Here is an 18,576-nt window from a genome sequence, read left to right as displayed (position 1 = left end):
CATTCGTACAAGGATATGACTATGAGCACAAACAAGGTCAATTTATATTTAAAGAAAAAATGAGCGAAATTAGTATTTTATATAAGATTTGGACTCATATGTTTCTTTGTTTTAAATTATAACAGCATTATAATATCATTTAAATTAAATAAAAAAAATCTAACTGATGAAAATAAAAATAAATCTTACATATGACCGCAAGGCTTCCCAGTATCCACCTAGGGCTCAAACGGTTCCCAAGCAACCGTTTTGAACTGGCGCTTGACAGCTGTGAGTATGTTTACTTGTTTACATCTTTGTTTTCCTCGTACGGCCGTGTGCAAATTTCTGCAGAAAGGGCAACTCGACGCGTGAAAACCGATATCCTTGCAATTATTCGCATTCAAGATTCCTCTCTATCTCCAACCAAACCTAAGAATAGTGTATTTTATCTTCGTGAAGCACAAAGCGTCGCCTCTCTAGCGAAAACGCACCGTTCCACCGCGACAAACACGGCTTGGCATTATTGTGTACGCAGAGCGTGTTTGTTTATCCATGGTGTTTTCGACACACACTTTGTCGTGTGCGTTGCCTAAACAATCAGCGAGAGCGTCGTACATTGGCCTTCCCACACACGGGCGGCGTGCGTGAAAAGTGCAACAAGTAACTAGGGAGACCGGGAAAGGCGAAGCAACGGAAGGAAGCGGTGAGGTTGACACAACACAACAACAGCGCGTCCCCGTAGTACCGTAGTCAGTGGGACCAGGCGTATAAATAGCATTTTTTCGTATTTTCGTTCGCGTGCGGTTTTCGGCAAAGGCAACAAACATTAAAGGTCCGACACCCTTCCGCGTCTAACCCCGGGCCTTCGTTTGAATCTAGTGGTCGGTCATAACAACTGTGCACCAGCAAAGCAACCCGAGACGAAAAAGGGAAGGAAGAAAAAAAAATACACACACACTCGTTCGGGTAGTTGTCGCTGTCGTCGTCGTCGCGTTTCGGGTTTTGGTGCGTGCCGACGGACGCACGCCAGTCAGTAAAATTACGCTGTGGCAAGTGGTCCTACGACGCACGATTATGGTGGGACAGCGAAAGTTTCAGCTGAGCGAGGTGGCCGCCCTCCAGCGGGAGCACGTCAAGATCCGTGATCCGGCCCGCGTCGAGCTGATGCTGAACGAGCTAGTGGCGGGCGGTAGGGAGAAGCTGCAGGTGGTGACCGATTTCGATTACACAATCACCAAGCAGCGGCTCGCGAACGGCGAGAAGGTGCTGACGAGCTTCGGCATGTTCAACGAGTGCAAATCCATCCCGCAGGATGTGATACTGGAGCAGCGCAACCTCTACCACAAGTACCGGCCGATCGAAATCGACCCGCACATGGCGCACGAGGAGAAGGTGGTCTACATGATTGAATGGTGGGCCAAAACGGGCGATCTGCTGCGGTAAGCATTTAGATGCAAGATGTTTGTTGTTTTTTTTTTCATTCCTAACATTTTAGCACATAACCCCCTTGTGCGTCCTGTAAATGACACAATGCTGTGATGTACAATTTGTTGCTTATCATATCAGACGCGCCCCGGTTATCTGTACAGCATCAATCACACAATGAATGTTGTTTAGGCTATGCTCCGAAGATTGGAGGCATTGGGCGCGCTATCGATTATACTACGCAAAGGTTGACACAGGCTTCTTTGTCCGATCGTTGATAACGTGGTCGGTGAAATCTAACAAAGTTGTTGTCGTTGCTATAGCAATATGTGTAAAGGTGTTTTCATTTAGCATCATTGATATTGCTCAATATTAGCTAATTTTATGTGTTTTTTTTTTAATGTGTCAAAATAAGTTCTCACAATGGTGAATATGAAATTCATTTTGCCAATTTAAATTTTTAGTTTTGTTTTGGTCCTATTTTCCTACCTAGAAAACAAGCGAGAAATCGGAGGTGAATGTTTTGTTCATAATTTTGTACGGGATTATTCAAATTTGGCATATTTTACTAACATAGAAATTATTCATATGATCTAATCTATAGATTAGTCTTTAACCTTCATGCATTGGTCATATTTTGAATATCATCAACAAAAATTAAGGTTCAATCAAATTTAACTTTTATAAAAAAATGAATTTCAATTTTTAAATAGCACATGAAATTTAAATCGAATTATTTACATTCTTGTTACTCCTATTTTAGAGGCTTCAAGCTACCCCAGGAAGACATCGACGAGGTAGCAAAACGGTACAAGGATGGGCTGCGCGATGGCACGCACGACATGTTCAAGGAGCTGCACGAGCTGAACGTTCCCTGTCTCGTGTTTTCGGCCGGTCTGGGCAACTGCGTATCGTCCGTGTTGAAGCACGCCAACGTCATGTACCCAAATGTAAAGGTAAGCAAATAGCAAGCAGAATGGCCTACCGACAAATGACAACAATGGAACGTTGCTGGTGGGTTGCATGTATCTAATCTCCCGCCCTCGTCCATTTTACAGCTAGTGTCTAATTTCCTGCAATTCAGCGAAAATGGCATGCTAAACGGTCTGCAGAATCCAATGATTCACACGTTCAACAAAAATGAAACCGTCCTTGACGGTACCGAGTACTACGACATTGTACACTCGCGCGACCACGTCATAGTGATGGGAGATTCGCTCGGAGACGCCGGGATGGCGAGTGGTGTGCCATCCTCTTCCCACATCCTGAAGATAGGATTTCTGTTCGATCATGTAAGTGTTGCGCGAGCGTGACTTTGAACAGTTAGTTTGACACTATTTTGTTCGCCTTTCGACAGCCGGAACTGAATCTACCTCGGTACATGGACGCGTTCGACATCGTGCTGGTGGACGATCAAACGATGGACATCCCGCGGGCGATTGTGGACATGGTGAAGAAGCAATCGCACGAGTGAGCTAGCAGCTATTGCCCCGAGCAATAGCACCTTGCATTCAATGGTCGCGCATCGTTTCGAACGGCTTTCGGAGCGTGTGGCCATCCATCACAAAGCCATCGTCGCTGGCCTGGCGACTGGCGCACCATCCGGCCTCGGTTGACTTAATTATACTGTGCGTTACTACTTTACTGCCGGAAATGTATCTCAACGTTTTCAGCGCGAGGACAAACAACGTGAGTTTGTTGCGTTTTTGTTCCAGTGTTTGTGATCGATTTTCGATAGGAAGTTTTGTTGATTTGGTTCCGTCTTGTAATGTTTTTTTTTTTTTCATACATCATGACACATTTCTGAGCATTTTGTAAGCGTTTCACGCTAGGTCAGAAGATTCGTTCGAAGTAAATGTGAAGTTAAAGGAAAATATAAATTCTGGACTAACGCTGTGTTTTGTATTTGCTGGGGTGAGGATGCTATGATGGATTATCATGGTCATACTATTTGAGAATTAATACCACTTTACTCACTGGAAGGAGCGGGAATAATGAATAACCGCAGGTGACCCTTTCAAATCAACATCGGATGTTATTAAATAATTAGAATTCACAGGATACCATCAACAAAAACAATAAAAACGCATGTTGTTCGTTATGGTAGACAGGATGTTAAGCGAGTGATTTTGAAGACTCATACAAACGGTTTAAAAGGTAAGCTGGAGACCTACTTTCTAGGATTGTCCCGCTAAAAAGTATTCAAATGCAAGCGTTAACAACATGCTCCCCTTGGAATTCAATATACTCGAAGAGACCGTGCCCTCCGTACCCAACAGAGACTATGCTCATGTGGAAAAGACCAATTTATCACTGATAGCCAATTGCACGCCAATAGCAATATAGTAAATTATAGGAAAACTTACGTAAAGCTTCCTAAGCGAATTCTTCTCAGTTTTCAGCATCATTTTGGTGGGACGTAGAAGTGATGCTTTCAGATATGTCTTCCTCTAAGCGTCCTTGCCAAAGGAATCACAACGGATTGTCCAGATTTGCTATAGACAGCTAGGATTGGATGGGAAATGATTCACGACTGGTTTTGCCGATGGTGGTTTATCGCCATGCAGCAGACGAATTTCAAAAGCTGCTTCTTCAGACATTTTAACACTTGTTTTTAATGTAAGATTTGTAGCACTACATTCACACTTTAGCTTCTCTATGGGCATCTCTAATCTGTCTTTTTTAATCCAAAGAGTTCTTCGATCTCGTTGATCCAAATCACCGTTTTCCATGCGGTTTGTCAGTTCAACAGTAGCTAAACCCAAGCAGGTCTCTGGGGCTTTAATTGTGAGTTATTATTGTGCTTTCATCACTGCTTATTTTGTAACATATTTTAGTCGTAGAACTCCATTATAATTTTTAATTATGGATTTCGATAATTTTGTTTTATTCGAATGCGAATCCGTTGACGAATCGTGTGCGTTGAGCGCCACTGTTTTTGGTCGTTGAATTTAAACACGCAAACTGTCAAAAACATCTGACACACGAATAATCCGAAGCCGTGGAAGCTGAGCAGAACAATTGTTTGTAAACAATGCACGAAAGGGCATAAATCGCGGTTCATCACATTTTTGTGAAAAATATTCGTGTAGCGATACTTTACCTTGCGATGTCGTTATTCCCGGCCTACAACACTGAACCCCTTGTGGCTAAAAGTGAACGTAAGTTATTTAAACATCCCGCCATTTGTTATTAAACTCGCCCCTAACTACCATACATTTTCTCTTCCAATAAACAGCAACGGCAAGCGCACCTTCGGAACTAGCCTGGCTAACAAATCAAAGCTTCATTCGTTTTGGCACAAAGCAAACGAATGATGAAACGGAATCGGAAAACTCCGCACCGAAAACGCCGGACGATAATCAGTCCGACATTGCCGATGAGGAATGCCGGCCAGACACGGCAAAGGATAGCAAACCTTCCAAGCGCCACCGAAGTAAACACAAAAAGAAACGCAAGAAAAAACACTCCAAGCGACGTCACGGCTCCTCCTCCTCCTCCTCGCCGGAAAGTGAGACAGAAAAGCAAAAATGCACTGCTGTAGCAATTCCGGCACCTTCTGCGGTCCGCGTTTCCGAAGTCGACTACTACACCGATGTAGATCCGCTCAAAATTTACCTGACAGTGGAGAAGCTGCACCGTCCGGCCTGTCCCCGTTATCGTTTGGTTACCCTCAACCCTCTAGGCGTTCGTTTCAATGGCAAGGGTTCCGGTCGGGAACGATACAAACGATACTACAGGACGGTGAAAGCGAAAGAGCGAGAGGGCAAAGCTCATACAGGTAAGGAGGCACAGGAGGAAATATTTGCCCGCGAGGCAGAGCTGGAACGGTCGATCCGGGCGGAGGAAACGGTGGACAAGTGGATCGAACTGGTGCGCTACCGCCAGGATCATCCGATCCACTTCGACAGCTACCAGAACCACAAGCGGGAGCTTTCGCTGATCGAACGAGCCCGTCGCCAGTTTCCGTACGATGAGAAGCTTCTGCAGCTCTACCTGGAAGCGATCGTGCAGGTCCACCCGACCGACGAGGTGCTGAACCTGATACGACGCGCCATCACGAAAGACGAAACGAACGTGACGCTCTGGCGTTCGCTAATACGTAACAAGCAGTGCGCGATGGCCCAGTGCATCGTGCCGGATGTGCTGAAGCTGTACGAGAAGAGTACCCGCTCCCTGTTTATGGCCCGGCGGAGCGACGAAACGATGCTGCAGCTGTTCCGGAACTGTGCCACCTTCTGTCGTCAGGCGGGCCTGTGTGAGCTAATGTTCGGCATGGTGCAGCACGCGCTGAGCATGAACGTGAGTGGACGGTACGGGACGGACGGTACGTTTGCCTCGCCCGAACACTTCCAGCAGCTGATCGAGTACGAGGAGTTGATTTTAAAATCGGGCCTCCCAATGAACGAGATATGGTTGCGGGTGGAGCAACTGCGTACGGCTTTCCATTACTTACCGTTCGAGGGTGGTCGACTGGCCAGCGATCCCCAGCGAATGGTGCTGACGGACGATGTGGTCGGTTTCGTGTATCCGCTCATCAACAAGACGCGTGCGTTCGAGCTAACACTGACGGCGTTAAAGTTAATGAAATTCCCTTTCCGCCGACAGTACGACCGGGAGGTGGAAGCGTATGAAATGGACTACCCGGAACAGCTGCTACCCATCTTTCTGGACGTGTTTCGGGACCGTACGCTGGACGGTTCGCTTTACGCTTTCATCAAACAGCTCAGCGTAGCGCCATCGTATATAAGGGCAAATATTGCGCACGAATCGTACCTTGAGTTGGTGCGAAAATCGCTTGCCCTAGCGATTGATCACTTCACCGGGACAGAAAGTGCCGTGTTGCTCACTCTCTATCTACAGCTCGAACGCATACTGGTCTGCGAGGGAAAAGCATTGTCCGCGGGGAGGAAGTCGATCCTCGAGGAAGCGCAAGCAAAAGCGGTCCGTGCCAGGGTAAAGCACTTGCTAAAGCACACCCACAGCACGAACCAGAACAGCCTGCCCGTGTACGCGGAATATGGATTGCTCGAGTACGAAATGACAGGGCTTAGTGTAGCGTGCAGGAAGATTTTTTCCACCTCCGTGCAGGTATTCTGTTCATCCGAACAAGCCGCACCACCGTCCGGTGACGATGATACGCAAGAGGATGATAACGATCTTTTCCATCTTGTGCTGACTGTGGTGGAGCTGCTACTGCTGGAAGGACAGAAAGATGAAGCCATTCAGACACTGACAAATCTAGCGCTTAAAAGACACGAGCTGACGTTCGAAACGACGGCCACCACGCCAACTGTACCAGATACGACCAAGCTTTCCGCTTTGCAGAAATTCAGCGATCGTGTTAACCGTGCCGTCCGTGCTGAATCCCAACCCGACACGGAGCTAAACCCTCGCACGGAGCACCATTTTTTAGTCCATCCCTTGATAACGTCGATCAAAGCGTACGTGACGTATCTGGCACTCATAAGATCGAATCTATCGGAAGCGACCAAACAACTGGAAACGTTCCTTTACCTCTTCAACGATCCCACGAACGCAAGGCAAAGGCTACTGCGTGAGCAGCTGTTCGAGATCTACCTACAGCTGTTCGAAATCGCACGACATGGCAGAAAGCAGGCCCACCAGCCACCGCCAGCGGAAGGTTTGCGCAGCTTGCTTGATCTCGTCGATCGTACGCTGAACGAATTCCCTGCCAATCTGTACGCACTGCGGCTGGTGGTGTTTAACGACAATCTTCCTTGGTTGCGGTTGCGCGGCGTACTGGGGAAACATCTCACCCCGCAAGCCGTACTGCTGCTGGTCATTGCTGCTCGGTATCGCGAGGCGTGCACGGCTGAAACGCTGGACGACTTCATTGCCACGGAAGCATCGCCTTACAAGCAACGTATCCTGAACCTGCTCGGCGGTGCGCTGAAATCAACCAGCACGGACAGTGCGGCCGTACTGTATCGCAATGCACTGCTCTGGCGGCTGTACCTGCGGGAACTGTTCGATCAACCGAACGCGCCACCCGGATACAGTGTGCTGGAGCAGTGCCGGAGAACGCTGTACGTGGCACTGGAAGCGTGCCCGTGGAATAAGGCGCTCTACCTCGATGGGGCGTCCTGCGCACCGCAGGAACTGTCCCAGCTGCTTGATTTGATGATGGAAAAGCAGCTCCGGGTGCACGCGATCCCGGAAGAGTTGGCTATACTGCGTGAAGGATAACAATAAAATGGTTTTCGGTGATGTATATCCTACTTATATATTAGTCTTGCCATTCTTCTTATTGTTTTGAACTGCTGAAGGAGAGTCCAACACACGAGTCCGTTTCTTTTTCTCTCTGTCAATCCATTGCTTTATTCATCTATTCTCGCGAGTCTATCGATTTCGAGCATATGTAATGTAATCTACGCTGCAACTGTGTGGCATCGGACGAGCAACCCGAATAGATGAATACAAGTCAAAATGAGCTGACGACGAAATGCGCATCAAATGATCAACTGAAAACTAACATACGCGGTTCCCAACCCTCCCTGAACTGCTGCTACCAATATTGCTTACCATTGAGTAAGTAATGAATGAATAAAAAGTAAAAAAAAACGAATCAACACACGTGGTGGCTAACATGCGGGTACGGATTTAACTCTAACAGTGCCTTTGCCTTCGAGCTCACCCTTTCTACACACCCATCTTCTTTTTCAGATCCTCGTCCTGCGCTGACATTGCCGTCAGCTTCTTGCCGATGCGTTCGTGCACCTCCAGGTACTTTGCCACACACCGGTCAATGCACACCGATTCTCCCTTTCCTGTGGAGTTGTGAAATAATCGATGCGTTAGCGGCGAATAGTCTTCTTGTGTCCGTTGTTCGCGACCCCCTCAAGTTACTTACCCAGCTCCGAGTCGGCATACTTTGGTGGGATACACTTTTTGTGGCAAGCCTGTGTCATGCGGCTGTACAGATCCGACATCATTTCGATTTCCATCTCCTGCATCAGCTGCAGTTTGGCCTGCTGGGCCGCGTCCAGCTGGGGCATGCTCATGGTGTGGCCGGTTGAGGTGTTTGCTTCTTGCTTTCACAACTAACCACAAGTTATCCAAAATTGTCGATTGATATTGCGTTTGCTGCCTCTTTCAAGCGGGGTAGGCTCCTGGGAGTTTCGGTTGTTTCTCTTATGCGTCGAACCGTCGCGCTTCCTTGACTTCGTATTGACCCACGTTCGATTGGCGCATTCGTTCGCGAATTTTCATATTCTCGTAGCGATTCTTGTCGACCGAATTTTTCGATGCGACGAACGCTCCAATGCCTAGCACACTGATGATGCCCCTGGAAAAAGAAAACGGGGAACGCACACGATGGGAAGGACATGATGTTAGTGAATGAAATCTGGGTGAAATGGTGTACCTCGGGAATGGTTCTTTCTCTTACCAGCCGATTCCGATTTTTCCCAAATGTCCGAGGCGCATAATCGTATGCAATGGAAAAAAAGGAAATGTTCGCTACATCAACAAACGTGTTGGAATTGTTTCACTTTCTGCGCTGAATTTGAACCCGGTACGCGAGGGAAGGTTCTTACGAAACACTGTACGGCGGTGGAGCACACGGTTTTGCTTCTAGATTGCGCAGTGACAGTTGTGTGGGAATTTGTAAACACAAAACGACGGACATTTTAAGTGACAGTTTGAATGAATTTAATTACGTAGTTTATAGAAAAAAAATAATAATATTAAGAAAAAGACCTGCTGTTAACATTCTACAACGTAATTTTGCACATTTTGTGCATAGAATTTGTTTTTGAACTTTCTCTACATTCCAACTCTGAGTTCCCAATCAACAAAACAGACATGTTGTCTCGCTTTCGCTAATTTGATTGTTCACAGGGTGGAACGAAGATGCATGAGGGTAGAGACGGTGTTTGTGTTGCTTTCTCGTAGTACTAAGCATATAATTATAAGGACTAGAAAGAAAAAAAGCATATCAGTTTCTCAGTGTCAGCTTCCGTTCCAGTACTGTGATAGGTTTGAGTTCAGTTTCAGGACCTAAATACCCAAGGACCAAAAATCTACTAAACGACCACTAAACGGGATCTAAACGGCTCAAGCTCTCGGCCTGAAGAAACCATAAAAGAATTCGTTTAACAGACGGTAAACGACTGACCCGGCTTTGCCGGGGCTGCTTGGACAAAAACAGAAAATTATCCAGCATAAATATGTTAGCATGTAGCAAGCATGCAAAAGTAGCATGCATTCTGGAAATCCCAAATTATTCAATATACCGGATGGTTTTGACAGTTTGTATAAAAGCAAATTAAAAAAAAAGGTTTTACAAAATTAGAGCTTTTCTACTCCTTGCTGAACTTCTCTTTTTTATCGCCACCCTGTGTCCTGCATTGAAAACTGTCATCGCAGGTGACATCTACGCCGCCTGTCAAACTGATATTTTTGGACAACATTTTGCTTCTTGCAAAGATTGTGTTTGTGCCTCGAAGAACGCCAAAAATTTTAAAGCGCTCACATCGAAATCGAAGTGTTTTGTTTTGGTTTTACCTTTCCACGCAGAACAGCAGAACACCAGACGCTTCGATCGGCACGGATTGAACCGGGCAGTTACATCATCGTCCGTACGGCAGGGGAGGAAAGACCGCAAACTTCTGGTCTGCGTTCTTGCGAAGGTAGCAAGGAATCGGCGGAAAATTGATAAACCCAAAAGCCCCACAAGACGCACCGGAGATAAGCCTTTTCGAGCCTGGTGTGTGGGTTCGCTGGCTTGCAGTTTGCGGCGTAGGAAGTGCCGTGGAGTGACTATTAACTTTGTCATCGAGCGATGCCTTCGAAAAAGAAAAAGTACAATGCACGCTTTCCGGCGGTAAGTGGCGCAGTATATGGGGGCATCCATCGCCGGTGTTTGCTTTGATTGCTCCCGTTTGTGTGTGTGGCTCTGTGTGTATGTTATGCTAATATGTGTTGTTTTCACACTCCCTCTCTTCTTTGTAGGGTCGCATCAAAAAGATAATGCAAACGGACGAGGAGGTTGGAAAGGTGGCCCAGGCAGTGCCCGTCATAATCTATATCCTTTTCAACAAATGCTTTCTTATTTTCTTTACCGTTGTGTTGACCAATTTTTGCTCTCAGTTTTCCTTAACTCGCACCTTGCTTTCTCCGCCAGAGTACCTAGGACATTGGAGCTGTTCGTCGAATCGCTGCTAACGAAAACGCTCAAAATCACCAACGCCCGGAATGCCAAGACGCTCTCCCCATCTCACATGAAGCAGTGCATCATATCGGAGAGTCGGTTCGATTTTTTGCGCGACCTCGTCAAAAACATCCCCGACATGGGCATCAACGAGGAGCTGTCCGGGTCGGAAGCGGGCTACGGGAATGAAGGCACCTCGCCGGCCTCGACCTCTACCTCATCATCCTCCGCGTCCTACTCGAATGGTGGTGCGGCGGCGGCAACCGCATCGGCTTCGGCATCCCTCATCGCGGGTCATCACCACCACCTGCCGTACGAGATGGTACATCCGGCGTCGCTCCAGCGCTCCGAGTCGTACACACCGGCTACAGCATCCATCTCGCTGCTGCCACAACACCACCACCACAACAGTCAGCCGTCACACGGCAAACGGGGCCTCAGTCAGGGTGGCAGCTTGAACTTCTACAAAGAGATACCGCTCGAGGGGACGGAGAGTCCACCGCCGCCGAAACTGAACCGGCTCAACTCGGCACCGGCCGGTGGTGCACCAACCACTCCGCTGCCCTTCAAGATCGATATATTACCAAATCTACCGGCCGGTAGCGCCACCACCGTGTCCAGCCCGGTCTCCAAACCCGTCTCGACCCACCAACCATCATCCGGTGCCATAACGCCACAGATTACGTACAATTTTGAACGACTCGCCGCAGCCGCCCCGTCGGCACCGTCCCTCGAACCGGTGATAAAACTGGACTACTCGAACCTAAGACTACCGGCCACGTCCGCCTCCCCGCACGGGAGCCGATCGACCGGGCCCGTCCCGGTGCCGTCGTCATCCTCCTCCTCCTCCCTGCAGCCTACGATCAAAATCGATCTCAGCAGCCTAGCAACCGGCGGCACTACCGCACTGTCCAGTGCAGATGGAGGTGGTGGTGGTAGTCGGACACCGAAAAAACTGACGGAAACAGGAGCAGGAGGGGCAGGAGGCAGCAAACAGTATGCATCACCCACGACCAGCACCGCAACCCTGGCCGCCAACTCAGCAGCCGTCCAAAGTCCGGTGGCATCGGCACTGACGGCACCACCACTCTTCTCCGCCCTCTCGTCCACCATTCCGGGGATGGACGAGGATTATGACGACATTTAATTTACCGTCGGAAGCCGGCATACGCGGTGGAGAATGGAAGCGAGAGATGCGTTACAGTTGCAGCATTTATTAGTGGTTTTGCGTACCGGCCTTCCTCGCTAGCGTTTGTCCCTAAAGCTAATTGTCGCATAAACCCAAACAGCCCAACGCAACTATTGCTATGATGTGATGAGTGTAAATAGTACCAATTGTGTGTGTGTGTGCATGTGTGTGTTCAAAAATCAAGCAATGGTGTTATGCGTCATGCCTGCCCACTTTCCCAGAAGGCAAGCACCTCGGAAAGGATGAGAGAGGGAGGGATAAGTTTTACCAAACATTCAATAGGTTTCATGTAAAGCCTGTCAAGCAAAACGGAGAGAAGTAATAACAAAACGTAAAACAAAACACACACACACACACACACACACACACACACACACACACACACACACACACTAAACCGGAAACTGTTGAAACGGGGCCAGAAGCCTCGCGTCACACCGGATGATCCGGATGGTCGTACAAACGAACGGAAGAACGCGTACACGCCGCGTGTTGCGTGTGTATGAGGTTTGGTTCGGTTTTTTCGTCTTTTTTTTTAAATTGGGCTTTCTGCACTCAATTTTGTTTGCCTTTAGAAGAAAAGCATAACATGTTAGCGCAGTAACTGTGAAATAAGATTGTATTAAAGCGTAAATTAAAGAAAACGGTAACAAAAAAAAAACAACAACCAAGAAACACGTGTTTCCGGAACACCAATTTGATAGTCAAAGAAAGAAACAGGGTAGGCGTTAACGCGATTTAGACGGTTTTTTTTTTCTTCTTCGGGGAAGGAGATTTGTACCAGAAGTATTAACGAAAATAGTAAATCAGGGGAGGGGGGGTGTTATTTTTGTATAATAACGTCACGTGCTTTAGTCAAAGTAGTAGCTCCGGGAGTGAGAACAAAAAATTACCTAAACATACTAAACAAAATAGTATAAATAGATAAAATTTATTGACTGTGATTATGAAGCGATTAGTATAAAATAGTTTTGTATTTCACTTTAGGGTTTTTGCTTTATCCTGGCTCTTACTTACTTACGCCTTTCAGGTAGTAGGTATAGTGTACATTAATTAATAGCTATCGAAAAACAGAAACAAAACGAAAAAAAAATCATCCGCAAGAATCAGCTTTGGCGCACGCATCAATTGGTTTGTTGTACCTGTATGAGCGCGTAGTTCATACGTACGTACATATACATATACTATGTAGGAAACATACCTCCTTTTCCACTGTTTTTTCCTCTCTTTTTCATTCTTTTCTCTCCTCCTCTCTAGACGATTGTTGTGTGGGGTAAGTTTTTGTTTTGTTTGCGCGGGAGCGGAAGAGGGTTTTTCTTTTCGAACCCGAATAATGGGAATGGGCGTAAAGATTTGCGTTTGCATTATTGCTCTAGCGCATCACTTGATGTCACGGTACTAATAAATAAGAAGCTACGGGACGTTAAGAGTGGTTATCATAAAGGACCGCGTTACGCACTAGGTAGGAAGGGAGCAGCGTACCAATTGATTTAAAGTGGGATCGGTTCGGGACAACTGACGCACGCGACCCACACTCCACACACTCCGTTGTACTTTCCCTTTCGTGCGTGAGCGCTTGGCTTTGATAGGATGGTGCACCCTTTGGCGCATTTGTGTTCGTTCTGCTATGGCAGCGTAAACGTTGTGGTTAACTCGAATTAAATAATACGCACCGGGTCTAAATTCCACGCTAATACGCCCGTCTTCGCTTAGCACCTCGTAAGGGATGGGGATGAGGTTTCTGCACGTTGGAAGATGCACGCAGGGGTCCGTGTCTGCATAGGACGCCATTTCAATGTCATCCGTCGTTTCGTTCACAGTTGATCGATCGCATTCGATTATCTTCGTACGGAAGCATCTATTTTTTTCCACACCTTCACCAACGTCATCGCAATCGCTCCGCCGCGGCCGTAGTGTCCCTATTTGTCCTGCAAGCTGAGCCGCAACACTTCCGCCAACATTTCTTCCTCCCGCCGACGTTCCTCTTCGCGGCGCGTTTCCTCTTCCTGGCTCAGTTTGATTGCCAGCTCCAGGTTCGGGTCGAGATAGTCGGGCACGGAGTCGGGTTCGTCCGGCGAGGCATCCGCTGGACCGCCAGGATGGTCGAGGGCTAGGGCGGGAGGGAGCGTAGAGGCGGCGGCGGCGGCGGTGGTGGTGGCGGTCGCTGCGCTACTGCTTTGAAATCCGGTTATCAGTGATTCTTGCAAAGCTCTGTGAATTACACAACATAGAGAAGCGAACCATGGTGTGGGTTTTTTGTTGTTTTACTAGCAATACGGATTTTTTTTTTGGGGGGATTTTGGGTTTTTTACAGCAGCGAAGTCGACTCACATATTTGGGGAGATGCAGAGTAGTCAATGGGAAGGGAAGGTGGAGAGTGTACCAGCATCTACGGCGGACAGTGTTTGTGAAGGGAGGGGGTTAGAGCAAATACACATTTCCTACACTGCGAGGCGAATTCAGTACACGAAGCGAAACATATTCATCAACGAAATGTAATTTGAGTGTAACGCCTTAAAACATAAAATATGCATAAGTAAACACAAAAGCGTTATCGTAAACAACACAGCCTTACAACAAATGAAATGTGTTACCGGGTAGAATAAATAAGTTTACTTAAATGCTTGATTAGATGCGCTACATAATTGTGCTTGACTAACAAGACACATAGTAATGTTTTCATTATATTAGAAACTTCTGTTCGTACTCTGTTTGCAGCAGCAGCGGCCTGACTCATCCTCTCTCCTACACGGGCGCAACAGAGAATAGTCGATGGCGACGAAGGGAGCAGTACAACACATGGTACTTACACGTAAAAATAAACGTTAGGCAACGTGGACAAAATATGCGAAATCGTTACTATGGCGATGTGGCGGCCTACGCACAACTACATGTATGCAAACGCACACAGCCAGCAGTACACATGAAGGTGGTGGAGGAGGAGTCTGTGCACGGAGATTCTTGTCAGTTGACCATAGGAACATGCCGTTTCTATTTGCAACGTGTATGGCCGGCGAACAGTAATTTAGAACTGTGGCATTCGAAATCAAATTTGACACTAAATTGTTAAACTATTTTCTGGTGGGATGGTTTGATAAATCAGACACAGGGAAATGTGTGTTTTGTGTGCCCTCCATTGGTTGGTCACTACACAAAAGCTTACACAAAAGATTGCTTTGATAAAAAAGTACTTTTAAGCAGTGACGCACACGCACACAAAAACACACATTGAAAAAGCGCATATAGCGAAAGCTGATTAACTTTTGGAAAACAATTTCTTTAGCGGACTTCTAGCGATGGAAGTGGGCAGCATGCCACCCAGTGAGTTTCCCGATTTTTTCGTCTCGGGCGAGGTCGCTCGACCAGAGGAACTACGGGGATGTGATGCGGGAAAACGGACATGACAGTCGACAATTACATGAAGGTTCGCGAAAGCATGATTTTGTACAAAAGCATTTAGAAAAAAATGGACACAACAGGGATTTTAGTGAAAACGAAACATGTGTGCGTTTTTAGATTGGTAAAAAAATAGAAAAAGAGAAAAGAATAGAAACGGAGAGAGAGAGTATTAAAAATCCGGGAATTTAGTTTTGAGTTAAAAAAAGGAAGGAGGTTTTGAGTGAGGATCGAAAAACACAAAACGATTAGAAAAAGGAATAGAATCAAACTGGTAGGTTGAACAGACCTCCTAAATCTATACAGTGAAAGTAATCGAACGGGTGTACAGGACCAAACATTTTAAACAATCTTCTCCCCAAAATGCCACAGTTCCCACCACACCCGGCAACACCCTTTCCATACCTTTGCAGCTGCTCGTCCTCGTAGTACAGCGGCGTCAGTGGTCTCGGCGCTTTGAGTGCCTCCCAGATGTCCACCTTGTCGTTCTCGCTGCCCGAATCAACCAGGCTCTGCTGGATGGCGAACTGCATCAGCTCGTCCTCGTCCTCGAACGTGAGCTGCTGCCGGAAGTCGGCGATGCCCCGCCGGACACCGTACCCGCTCGGCGCTTCGAAGCACGCGTCGTCGATCACGCACGTCACCCGCTCGTCGCTCTCGCGGATATGGCTGACGTGCGGGACCGGGTTTTCGATCGCAAAAACGTTCCCAAACGTGACGACCGCATTCAGCACGTGGAAGAGTGGAATTTCTAAAAACAAAAGTGAAGACATCCGATTAGTATGATTGAACGGACCCGGCATTATTATGTATCATACGGAAATCGTACCAATTTTAACGGGAAATCCGGACGGCAGCTGCATCGTGATAAAGTCCTTCAGCTTCGACACGTGCGGGCTGGCCATCGTGGACATGAGGTCCAGTATCGGCAGCACCTGCTCCTGCAGCTTGATCGGGAACTCTTCGCTCAGCCAGATGTTGGCCTTAAACATTTGCTCTTTGGCAGTGATTCGCTTTGGTTTACCGACGTCTCGCCCGTTCAGGTCCACGTCGGAGAAGTACTCTTCGGCCGACGGTGCCGCCTCCTGCGCGGTGCCACTGCACTCGCCCTCCGCTCCATCCGGCGTGCGATCCTCCGAACCATTGTTACACGGCGACGACGGGGCACTGGGCGGCGGTGGCTGCTCTCCTCCCCTAAGCGCACTTGTACTCGAACCGGCCACCGCCGCATGGTCGTAGTCTTCCTCCGTCATGCCGAGGAAGTGCTGCAGCGGGGTGCGGGAGTTTTTCACCCTCGCCTGCTCACTGCCCAAGTGTTCGTTGCGGGTGCGCGTGATAAACTTCACGTTGCTCGCCCCGTACACCTTGCACTCGTACCCGTTGATCGATTCGACCTTCTCGCTGCGCCATCCCCAGAAGCCGGACTTGTTCCGCTCGAAGCTGATCTTGTCCATGTCGATGTGGTTGCAGATAACCGGGGCCTGCAGGCGCAGGTTCACCGCCTCCCGGCTCGGCCGGATGCCGTCGATGTTTTCGTCCTCGATGTTGCGCATGTGCTCGACCGACACCTCGCCCGTGTCGTGATCGATCTCGATCATGCTCGCCGTCTTCGATTGGCCCTTGTAGATGTAGCTCCGGTTGCCCCGCTGCCAGGTGTTGTTGTCGAAGCCGAGCAGCGTCGTGTCGATGCGCACGTTCGAGCCCCGCTTGAACACCTTGTACGTGTCGCTCGGGCAGACGCGCGACATTAGTGGCACCCAGCTGGTGAACTCCCACTTCATCTCGATGTAAAAGTCGGGCGTGTCCTGCAGGTGCTGCAGCAGCTGGGGCACGTGCGAGACGCGCTTGATGTGCCGTTGCAGATCACGCACCTCCAGGATGGCGGTCAGAATGTTCGGATCACCGGAGCAGACGGCTTCCTGTACGACTGGGAGGAGCAAAGCAAAGGCGTGTGAGTGAGCATAAAGCAGAGTTTGGTCGGGGCGCGCGCAACATACCTGACCATCCGTCACATTCGACGTTGGCGTTACATTTAGCGGCCAGCAGCGCTTTGACGCATTCCAGGTGACACAGTTTTACCGCCAGCATTAGCGGTGTTCGACCCCGTGGATCCAGCTTTTCCAGGTCATGCTAAAACGGCGGTGAGGGGGTGAGGGTGAAAAATGAGAAAATATCATCGTCAGAGGGGAGAGGGAAAAAATGCGAAAAAAGAAACATTTCCACACCGATCAATGTGTGTCTCGGGGGAAATCAGTTGAATGATTCATTAATTTTGTTGCCTCGTCAACCCCCCCTCCTCACCATGGCGTGATTATTTGTTTTCGCACACAAAACGGCTGCCCATTGTTGTTACCGGTCTAATCGAATTAGACCGCGACCGCGAGGACACTAATTAGATTAATCACTTTTTTTCGTGCCAACGTATTCCTTCTACTGAGGGCATCCTGTGGGAGAGGGGGGCGCTATCCAACCCACATTCGTCCCGGAAGAGGAGCACTTGCTTTCCGTTGTTTCCGTTCTTACCGTTTTCTCGCCGATGGCTTGCTGCAGCTCCTGATAATCATTATTCCACACGTGCCAATGGATGGGAAAGTTTTCCTTGATCTTATCGATGGTTATCATTTTCGGACCGGACCGTCGCACTATCACTCAGCACTCGACTCTAGCAAATCTCGGCAGCCAAATGCATCAAACACGGTGCAGCGTACGCCACAGTGGCCACAATAACAAAACCACTGGAAGCACTGGCGACGGAGATTGTCGATGTTGTATCACGGTAACTGGAAGCTTTGCCTTGCCGATTGATTTTCGGTTGGTGGAAGATTGGGACAGACGATTGCACTGTTGCTCCGCTGCAGTGCCGTTGCTAGTGACCGGGAAGTGAGGAAAGAATAATTATGGAAAACAGGATAGATTTTTGCGTCCGAGGAAAGTTTTTTTTTCTCTTCTCTGTGCAGCGAATACCCAAGTACCGAATTCGAGCCGTCAATGATGACAGCTGGTTGCTTTGCGTTTGCTGTCATGCGCAGGTCGCTGTTGGGCAGCTGTACGGCAGCTTCAAGGAAGCGTGTGAGCTGCATGTCAGTCGAAGGCGCCGTTTCTGGTTTCAGTCAAGTCAAGAACTAAAATAAAAAGAAAGAGATATACATAGGAAAATATTGGGATATCTAATGGGTGATTTATTAGAATAACGTATTAGTATAAACACAAATAACAAAGAAGTGTTCAACCTTGTCACTGGCAACCAAAAATACATCACATCCCAGGCAACCGGGCTACCCGGGTAGCCAGCGACTTTGGAGACTTATAACTTTTGAATGCGTATTCCAATATCGATGCAATATTGCTATGGAAATTTAATAAAATAATTTAGTTTTTATAGATGTGCATATATTGGTTCAGCTCACCA

The 18,576-nt window shown here is 48.1% G+C and overlaps 6 protein-coding genes across 7 annotated transcripts; 3 read left to right on the top strand and 3 right to left on the bottom strand.

The window, feature by feature from the left end:
- Positions 1–227: 227 nt before the first annotated feature.
- LOC1272484 (7-methylguanosine phosphate-specific 5'-nucleotidase) lies at positions 228–3,298 on the top strand. Its single transcript, XM_311397.5, has 4 exons — positions 228–1,421; positions 2,171–2,363; positions 2,466–2,699; positions 2,765–3,298. The coding sequence occupies exons 1-4, from the start codon at positions 1,057–1,059 to the stop codon at positions 2,879–2,881; spliced, it is 909 nt and encodes a 302-aa protein (XP_311397.5). The 5' UTR covers positions 228–1,056; the 3' UTR covers positions 2,882–3,298.
- Positions 3,299–4,394: 1,096 nt separating this feature from the next.
- On the top strand, positions 4,395–7,653 carry LOC1272483 (nuclear exosome regulator NRDE2). Its single transcript, XM_061659250.1, has 2 exons — positions 4,395–4,568; positions 4,646–7,653. Exons 1-2 carry the CDS (start codon positions 4,517–4,519, stop codon positions 7,615–7,617), a joined length of 3,024 nt encoding a protein of 1,007 aa, XP_061515234.1. The 5' UTR covers positions 4,395–4,516; the 3' UTR covers positions 7,618–7,653.
- Positions 7,654–7,719: 66 nt separating this feature from the next.
- LOC133390929 (mitochondrial import inner membrane translocase subunit Tim10) lies at positions 7,720–8,432 on the bottom strand. The gene is made up of 2 exons (XM_061659253.1): positions 8,282–8,432; positions 7,720–8,198 (listed from the first exon to the last, which is right to left on the bottom strand). The coding sequence occupies exons 1-2, from the start codon at positions 8,430–8,432 to the stop codon at positions 8,071–8,073; spliced, it is 279 nt and encodes a 92-aa protein (XP_061515237.1). The 3' UTR covers positions 7,720–8,070.
- Positions 7,720–8,961, bottom strand: LOC1272482 (uncharacterized). Its single transcript, XM_061659254.1, has 2 exons — positions 8,819–8,961; positions 7,720–8,716 (listed from the first exon to the last, which is right to left on the bottom strand). Exons 1-2 carry the CDS (start codon positions 8,854–8,856, stop codon positions 8,563–8,565), a joined length of 192 nt encoding a protein of 63 aa, XP_061515238.1. The 5' UTR covers positions 8,857–8,961; the 3' UTR covers positions 7,720–8,562.
- Positions 8,962–9,814: 853 nt separating this feature from the next.
- LOC3291137 (uncharacterized) lies at positions 9,815–12,446 on the top strand. Its single transcript, XM_061656028.1, has 3 exons — positions 9,815–10,255; positions 10,384–10,456; positions 10,561–12,446. Exons 1-3 carry the CDS (start codon positions 10,214–10,216, stop codon positions 11,727–11,729), a joined length of 1,284 nt encoding a protein of 427 aa, XP_061512012.1. The 5' UTR covers positions 9,815–10,213; the 3' UTR covers positions 11,730–12,446.
- Positions 12,447–12,683: 237 nt separating this feature from the next.
- Positions 12,684–18,158, bottom strand: LOC1272481 (ankyrin repeat domain-containing protein 13D). Of its 2 annotated transcripts, none has more exons than XM_061656026.1 (5): positions 17,691–18,158; positions 17,165–17,297; positions 15,997–17,094; positions 15,573–15,918; positions 12,684–13,982 (listed from the first exon to the last, which is right to left on the bottom strand). In XM_061656026.1, the coding sequence occupies exons 1-5, from the start codon at positions 17,787–17,789 to the stop codon at positions 13,691–13,693; spliced, it is 1,968 nt and encodes a 655-aa protein (XP_061512010.1). In that variant the 5' UTR covers positions 17,790–18,158; the 3' UTR covers positions 12,684–13,690. The 2 variants fall into 2 exon arrangements, with proteins under 2 accessions (XP_061512010.1, XP_061512011.1); XM_061656027.1 differs by having other exon boundaries at positions 12,684–15,142; positions 17,691–18,143.
- Positions 18,159–18,576: the final 418 nt, after the last annotated feature.

This window comes from Anopheles gambiae, chromosome 3, assembly GCF_943734735.2.
Source record: "Anopheles gambiae chromosome 3, idAnoGambNW_F1_1, whole genome shotgun sequence".
NCBI classification, from domain to species: Eukaryota; Metazoa; Arthropoda; class Insecta; order Diptera; family Culicidae; genus Anopheles; species Anopheles gambiae.
Note: the sequence above shows the minus strand (reverse complement) of the source record. Positions and strands in the feature narration are given on the sequence as shown.

Coding starts and splice junctions, on each gene's coding strand:
- LOC1272483 (XM_061659250.1), top strand. CDS start 4,517: ATGTCGTTATTCCCGGCCTACAACACTGAACCCCTTGTGGCTAAAAGT. Junction 4,569..4,645: donor CCTTGTGGCTAAAAGTGAAC/GTAAGTTATTTA, acceptor TCCAATAAACAG/CAACGGCAAGCGCACCTTCG.
- LOC1272481 (XM_061656026.1), bottom strand. CDS start 17,789: ATGATAACCATCGATAAGATCAAGGAAAACTTTCCCATCCATTGGCAC. Junction 17,095..17,164: donor CGAATGTGACGGATGGTCAG/GTATGTTGCGCG, acceptor TGCTCCTCCCAG/TCGTACAGGAAGCCGTCTGC. Junction 15,919..15,996: donor CGGATTTCCCGTTAAAATTG/GTACGATTTCCG, acceptor TTTTGTTTTTAG/AAATTCCACTCTTCCACGTG.
- LOC3291137 (XM_061656028.1), top strand. CDS start 10,214: ATGCCTTCGAAAAAGAAAAAGTACAATGCACGCTTTCCGGCG. Junction 10,256..10,383: donor ACAATGCACGCTTTCCGGCG/GTAAGTGGCGCA, acceptor TCTTCTTTGTAG/GGTCGCATCAAAAAGATAAT. Junction 10,457..10,560: donor GGCAGTGCCCGTCATAATCT/ATATCCTTTTCA, acceptor CCGCCAGAGTAC/CTAGGACATTGGAGCTGTTC.
- LOC133390929 (XM_061659253.1), bottom strand. CDS start 8,432: ATGAGCATGCCCCAGCTGGACGCGGCCCAGCAGGCCAAACTGCAGCTG. Junction 8,199..8,281: donor GTATGCCGACTCGGAGCTGG/GTAAGTAACTTG, acceptor ACAACTCCACAG/GAAAGGGAGAATCGGTGTGC.
- LOC1272484 (XM_311397.5), top strand. CDS start 1,057: ATGGTGGGACAGCGAAAGTTTCAGCTGAGCGAGGTGGCCGCCCTCCAG. Junction 1,422..2,170: donor AAAACGGGCGATCTGCTGCG/GTAAGCATTTAG, acceptor CTCCTATTTTAG/AGGCTTCAAGCTACCCCAGG. Junction 2,364..2,465: donor TCATGTACCCAAATGTAAAG/GTAAGCAAATAG, acceptor TCCATTTTACAG/CTAGTGTCTAATTTCCTGCA.
- LOC1272482 (XM_061659254.1), bottom strand. CDS start 8,856: ATGCGCCTCGGACATTTGGGAAAAATCGGAATCGGCTG. Junction 8,717..8,818: donor GGAAAAATCGGAATCGGCTG/GTAAGAGAAAGA, acceptor TTCTTTTTCCAG/GGGCATCATCAGTGTGCTAG.